The sequence below is a fragment of the Ptychodera flava genome, chromosome 3 (assembly GCF_041260155.1).
Source record: "Ptychodera flava strain L36383 chromosome 3, AS_Pfla_20210202, whole genome shotgun sequence".
Taxonomy (NCBI): domain Eukaryota; kingdom Metazoa; phylum Hemichordata; class Enteropneusta; family Ptychoderidae; genus Ptychodera; species Ptychodera flava.
Genome location: NC_091930.1, coordinates 14,859,835 through 14,867,693, shown reverse-complemented (window position 1 = coordinate 14,867,693; position 7,859 = coordinate 14,859,835). Strand labels below are relative to the sequence as shown.

Genomic DNA, 7,859 nt, shown 5'->3' with positions numbered 1-7,859 from the left:
AAATAGCCACCACTTTAGGAAACAACATATAAAACAACATGCTTGTTGAAGTAGGCCTATCAAAACAAATTTTATTCATGAAAATCGGTGATCAGTGATCATTGTCCCTTTGAAACCGGACGTTGGAAGCAACCGAACAACATGTTGGCCAACACAGCTGTGTCATCGAAGCTCAACTCTTTCCTAAATGACACCACCTATCACTGATATTACTTGTGACTGCTTTTAATACTCTCAATAAACACCAAATACCTAAAATCATGGATGAGGTCGTGATCTCGCAGGTCGCAGTTTTAAACTTGCAGGTGGCAGCTAGGCCAGAGCACCCGGAAGTCGCAGGTTGCATTTTGACAAACAGACAGGGCGCAGGTCGCAGCTTTGAAGTCACAGGTCGCATATCGAGATGGCGTGAATATTCAAAAGGCATGTGCTATTTTTGGTAACCTGTCTCGTCACGGCTTCTTGCATTATCCTCTTCACAGTCTTCAGCAGATGCTATAACCCGCACTCTATCGCCGCAAACAGGTATGAATCTCGGTTGTTTGTATCAGGAAATACCACGGCTACACGCTCAGGGAGGGTGCCGTCACAATGCTCGGCCTGTCCGACCTCGACACCCAGAAAGCAGGTGCTCTTCGTCTCCAAGGCCCGGACTGGCTCCACTTTCATTGGCGAGCTTTTCAATCAGAACCCGAATGTTTTCTACCTGTTAGAGCCGCTGCGAGTGGTTCCTGATATGCTGAAAACGAATGTAATACCGGAAACTTATCGCGGGGATATGGCGACAGAATTACTGCATAACTTCTTCTATCGTTGTGATTTCTTAACCTACCACGTGTATCATTTTCGAAGGTGGGGTTCTTATATCTTGCAAAGCAAGGCTTTGCAAAAGATATGTAAACAATTCAAACGGTGCACACAAGTCTCAATTTCTTACCTCAAACAGCAATGCTTAAAGTATGACGTCATGGTTATTAAAAGCAAAGCCGATACTCCACCAAGAATTTCTCGATTTCACGGATTTCAAGGTGGTACTGCTCGCTCGTGACCCAAGGGCAGTCGCCTCGTCCAGAAATTACTTCAAATTTATCAACCCGAAGCATAAAACATTGTACGAGCTCGGTATCGCCAAGCCTTTGAACGATACTACCTACCAACTTCACCCTGACAACGTGCACGACTACTGCAAGTGGCTTGAGCGTAACTTAGCTGTTTTCAGAAACGCCCAATCGCGGACGAGGAGACAAATTATCATGCTACGATACGAGGACGTCGTGACGAACGTGACGCAGAAGGCTTTGGAACTTTACGAAACATTTGGAATCAGAGCAACCAAAAACGTACTGAAGTGGATCGATGACAATACTCAGAGTAAAGGGAACGCAAAGAGGGGATCCCATGACATGAAAAGGAACTCGACCAGTACGGCGCTTGCTTGGAGATCAGATTTAAGCATGGACGATGTAAAACTGGTACAAAGCGCCTGCAATGACGTCATGCAATCACTTGGGTACAAACTCATTAAGCGGGAAGCTGAGCTTATCAACACGTCTGTATCATTATTAGAACCCATGCTCTTTGAATGAAGAATGTAAAACATTTTGCAATTGTGTTCATTTTTGTCACATTGTTACACTGTTACACAGTTACATGCATACCTCCATCCATCCATCCATCCATCCATCCATCCATCCATCCATCCATCCATCCATCCATCCATCCATCCATCCATCCATACATACATACATACACACACACACACACACACACACACACACACACACACACACACACACACACACACACACACACACACACACACACACACACACACACACACACACACACACATACATACATACATACATACATACATACATACATACATACATACATACATACATACATACATACATACATACATACATACATACATACATACATACATACATACATACAAAAGTGCATGCATAAAATACTTAGCCCATACATATGTAAAGTACATACATAAGCACGTTAATAGAGTAAACACCTGATCTATTTTGGGATTTTCTGATCTTTAGGTTTTTAGATATTTACATGATAAATTTGTTAGTTTCATTGTAATTGACTACTATTTTGTAAAATGTCCGTATCAAATGTTTGAGTTTACGGTTTATAATTTCAGGCTGCTAAAATTTTCTGCATAATTCTTTAGTTTGCAAAATTCGCCGTCTCAAAGAATGCTTGAGACGGCATCTCAAAGAATGCTTGAGGCGGCGTTCAATAAAATGCCATCTCAAGCATTCTTTGAGATGGAGTTCAATAGCTGACTTTCGAGTTAGGGGGTTCGCGCTTCTTTGCCTCAAGATGGCGCCCTTGCGCACAGCTTGAGTGACATTCGGTGGGACAACCCACAAATTTGCAGACGACATCTGACCTGACCTTAGACCAGGTTCTACATTTGTAAACAATGCCTGTCTTTCACTGCTGTGTGCCGAAATGCTTTGCGGACTCTCGAAAAAGTCATCGAGCGGACTAAAAAAATACCCTGGATGCAAGATGTTACGTTTTTTCCATTGCCAAATGCGAAAAAACAACCTGGTTTGAGAAAAAAGTGGCTAAAACGAATAAGACGTGATCCGAAATGGACGCCGACAAAATATACACGGATCTGCTCCCAACATTTCGTAGACCGTAAACCTAGCGAAGAGAATCCTATCCCAAGCATTTTTGGAAATATGAAGCCTGGTACATCCATTTTACGACCACCTAACAACTGCAAAGCCAGAAGGAGTCACAGTTAGCAGGGGAAAAGCGGGTGTCATGCAAGACGGCGACGGAGGATATCGGCGTAGGCAGTGATGATCCGGAGACAGTAGCCGACATCGTTGTACTTCCCTGTGATGTAGATAGTACTGGCGTTGTTGAAGTTGTGTCATTTGAAGAAAAAGCTTCGAATATCTCACAAGGTACACAGAATCTGTTAAATCTTTGAACCATTTCTCTCTGGGGCCTCCTATTTTTTGCCCCCGCCCCTCCGGATTTACGGAAGATAATTTTCAGTAAAAAACTAATACAAAGGCATGCATATGGGATCACAGTCCCTACCACGTACCCTTTATTATATTGGGAGGGACTGTGATGGTAAGTAATATTCTGTTTCAGCTATGTATTACGCAGCTACCTTGCAACACAGTATTAACATGTAGTTTACTCAAGCTGTGTTGGAAAGGTTTGTAGTGGACCATATCTCTGATATAATTGCTAGCTATATGAGTGAACTGTATCTGGCAAAGGTTTTCTTGAAGGGACTAAGCCCCCCCCCCCCCCATATTAATTTGGTTAAGTTTCTTTTAAAATGTTATGTTTTTCTGTTGCTGAACTGGGCTCAATCTCTGGTTGTCACCACTCAACTCACACTCTGTACAACTCTGTACATGAACATACTGTATAATTCCAGTATCATTTACTTGTTGGTACATACCAAAAATTACTCATAGTAGAATTCCTATGGTATGGTCATGTGCAGGGTAAGAATTGAATTATAACAACTGGCTACTAAGCATTATATTTCAGCAAACAGGTCAACATAACTACCATTTCAAAGAAAACTAAAATAACTGAAATAATGTCAAAAAATGAGCAACTCTGTCCCTAAGTTTAAGGGTCATATTTCAAATGTAAATATTTTTCTTATTTTAGATGTATACATACAGATATTAAATCAACAAACACATGATCCTGAAACTTTTTTCCAACTGTAAACTCAAATCAAACATATATCAGGGATAGACTTTATTATTGTAGCGGTTTAATCTCATTTTTTTTGTGTGTCTGCGTTACAGGCATGGAAGTGTATCCCATCCCTAGTAGTGACCATACCTACTGTTGTCATCCTCTGTATGTTGCTACTGACTCTGTGCATGAGGTGGCCTGTCTAACTGATGTCACAGGAAACATCATTTCAACTCAAGAGATGCTCAAATCACAGAATGAAATACAGAAGTTGAGAACACAGTGCAAATGTTACAGAGAGAGAAGCATGGCCTTGAATGTGAAGTCAGTGAGTTGAAAATGAAACTTGAAGACAAGGACAAATTGAGGAAAGAATTATTTTTAGAAACTGTCTTATCTGATGACAAGTCTGTTTTTAAATATACAGGGATGCCAAGTCTTGGTATTCTTAATGGTGTTTTTAATATTCTAAATGCTAGAGATAATGAAATTAAATATTGGCGTGGAAAAGAAAGCTCAAGTAGAAAATCATATCAAACAAAAATGGGGGCAAAAAAAACAGGGCCATCAAGGAAATTGTCAAAATATGATGAGTATTTACTCACCCTTATTCGATTCAGGGTTGGTTTATTGGTTTTTTTTGTTGCAAATATATTTGGTGTTTCAGAGTCAAGGGTGTCACAGATTTTTGCAACATGGATTAATTATATGCATTTGGTTCTCAGTCCACTTTTGAAGTGGCCTTCTCGTCAACTGGTGAAAAAATATATGCCTGCAGTGTTTAGAAAAAAATATCCTAAAACCAGAGCTATAATAGATTGCTCAGAGTTATTTGTACAGAAGCCTGCAACTCCAACTGCACAAGCATGTACATGGAGCAACTACAAATCTCATAATACTTATAAATTTCTTGTAGCAATCAGTCCTTCTGGTGTATTTACATTTTTGTATCAAACTTGTGGGGTGGCAATGCTTCAGACTGTCATATTACGGATCATAGTGGTTTTTTAGACTTAATTGAAGAAGGTGATGATATCATGGCAGATCGTGGTTTTACAATAAGAAAACAACTAACTCAGAGAAAAGCAACTCTGAATATTCCTCCATTCACTCATGCAGCAAAAACAGCAAAAGGAAAACGCTTGAACTCAGCACAGATAACAAAAACAAAAAGCATTGCAAAACTAAGAATTCATGTTGAACGTGCCATAGGGAAACTTAAGCGCTTTCGTCTTCTCAACCAGGTAATGCCCTTGACGTTGAAGCCACTCAGCAATCAGATGTTGAAGCTAGCTGCCATATTTTGTAATTTTTCTCCACCAATTGTAAAGAAATAAATTGAAAATACCACAATTGAAAATATAGGCAAGAACAATGACTACTAGTATGTTAATTCACTGGCTAAAAGTTCAGTACAAAAACATTGGTGTAGGCCTGGATACAGGGTTGTCTCTGTAGTTTAAAGGGACACTATCTGAAACTTTTGGCAATTTTTTATTATTTTAGTTTCAAGAAGTCAACCAGAGTTTCTTGTGCTACTTCCAAATGAATTTTATCAGAATCATCTTCTTTTGACTGAGCTTTGTGTAAATTTTTATGACATTGGCAATAGCAGAAGTTGCTTTTCCAGCAATTCTCAATGTAATCCACTGGGTAGAGACAAATTCTGTGTAATGCTTGCACATCCTTAATGAGATATCATTAACAAGAGAGATTTTTGTAATAATATTTATGAACGATATATACACATTGAATCCTGTAACTTTTAATATTTAATAATTCATATTTTAATATTGAACAGTGCAAATTGATATTCTGTACTGTATTGCCAGTATTTGTACATGTAAAAGTTTCTAAAGTGGTGTAAAAAGTCAAACTATACAATTTTTCAATTTATTTAATTAATTCAATAAATTTATTTATTTATTATATTTTTAAAAAGCAATAATTTATTGACATTTATATACAATAAATAGAGTTGTTAAATTATATAAATAGGACAATTTCAATTCTCCAATGTTTTGTCAAAAAATATGTAGTTGACATATTAAAACTCATAGCAGTAATGTAAATATTTTTTGTAATGATACCAAGTAAAGTAACATTATTGTTACTTCAATTACACAGCAAATTACTGAGTACATCTCATTATTATTTTAGTATTTTTGGTACAATGTATGTCAAATAGAAGAATTGTAGGGATTTCAACATATTTTCCCAAAAAGGATCATCTGCATAAATACGTTCTACACTAAAACCTTTTGTGGTGTACAAGACAAAATCACACCAATGATGCTGTGAAATAGCCAACTGTCCTTGAATCTGTGAGTACCATGGTGATGTTTCTTTTAATTTCACATTGTTATGTTTATCTAAAAAACAATTATACTGGGGATTTTCTCTACATATATCTTCTAGTGACATATCCTTGTACTTAAATGGACATTAAATTTCTAAAATACCCTTTTCACAACACTTACACAAAACAATACCATCTGGGCTAGCTCCCAAATATGGATACTCCTTACTAATGAAGAGTCCACTGTTCACAACCACTGCATTCTGATGAGACTTTTTGTATTCATTGAAGTAAAAATACCTTGCAACTGGTTCACAATTTATTCCATATTCTGTCGCTTCATTACTAAAAGTACCTTCCCCAACAACAGCTTTAACTATATAATTATCCAGATCACCACCCTGATAATGAACAGCCCTGTGAAAAACAGATGCAGTGAGTCTTCCTTTCCTATATTCAAACCACTCACTACTTTTACTCTGCTCAGACGTCAGATGAAATACTTCCTTTATGTCTGTCTCTGATGTATTTTCACATAAGTAAGTTATGAATGCATCACAAGATCCATTTTCAGTTTCTTTAAACTTTTCTACAGTTTGAATGAGTGTCAGAGGTTGTGCTTCAGTGGAATCATCATCAAAGGTACAAGGACTAGTAGGTGGATCTATCACCTCTAAAACACCAGCATGCAAACTTTCATTTTTAAATAAATTATAAATTGCAATTTCCACTTCCCTATCTGACAGCAGAGGGTTCTCTGTCCCAGGGGTGTAATATTGTGGTGTGGGTTCAGGAGTGATTTCTTGTCTGGATTGATGATGAAAGTCTATTTCTAATATCTCCATTGGTCTTGATGTATGGCGAGGCACATCCCATTTACACGGTTGATCTGTAGATGTCTCAGCTGATCTATCACAGTGACGCTCATTGAAGTCTTGCAGAGCAAACAGTAGTGCAATGCAGTGTTTACATCTGCCATCATCCCTGTAACAATGAATTGTGCACATTTAGCATTATATTATTAGATCACAAAAAACTACACAGAATGCCTTGCAGGTTTTTGGGGAGGGGGCTGAGTTCACAAACACTCGAGGGGGGGAATTTTCGAAAATTATACCTATTTTATTTTCAAATTGCCCCAGACACATTTCATAAATTTCAGATCACCTCCCAACTCATGATAAAGTTGAGACTCCCATTACCGTACAATTACTTTTTCACTTAAGTTTCACATTGAATCATGATGGGTGTACCTGTGTAACCTGTGTATGCCATTTTGAATCCTGGCAAAGTGTTTGCAATATATCACAACTTACTTTGGCATGACTTTGATGTCTCTGTGATTAATTAACACTATACTTTCAGGTACCCTTCGTAGTACCAATAGTGAAACTCAAGTCACCCCTGACAAGTTGCTCAGTTTTCAAGGCCCCCCCCGAAGTATTTGTGAACGCAACCATAATAAACATTGCCATCAGTGCAGCAAATATGTATCATTTTCAACTGAACCTTTTCATGTCATTTCTAGTTTGCACCAACCAGAGCCAGATATACATTAACACAAACTAACCTGCCTAGAGAAAAAGTATAACTTCATGTAAATAGTGAACGGTGCACAGTGACTTCCGCCCGGGTTTTTCGTCATGTACGCAGTACGTCTCACACACAAAAGTAAACAAGTCATAATTGATTACTTACGCTACACATTCACAGCCACCGGACAGAATGTTACAACTTTTATCAATCAGCACCCACGTCACATACGGTTGACTTTTCTGTCTCTCCTGTGGAACAACTTTTGCTTTGACATAGAAATAATTGCTCTGCGGCTGGTGTGCGTAAA

General features: G+C 38.2%; 1 protein-coding gene across 1 annotated transcript; it reads left to right on the top strand.

Annotated features, from left to right (window-relative positions):
* The first annotated feature begins 959 nt into the window (after window positions 1-959).
* LOC139127674 (carbohydrate sulfotransferase 1-like) lies at window positions 960-1,586 on the top strand. Its single transcript, XM_070693584.1, has one exon. It carries the CDS (start codon window positions 960-962, stop codon window positions 1,584-1,586), a length of 627 nt encoding a protein of 208 aa, XP_070549685.1.
* The last annotated feature ends 6,273 nt before the right edge of the window (window positions 1,587-7,859 follow it).

Bases quoted from the DNA above. Each gene is read 5' to 3' on its own strand.
- LOC139127674 (XM_070693584.1), top strand. From the start codon at position 960: ATGACGTCATGGTTATTAAAAGCAAAGCCGATACTCCACCAAGAATTT.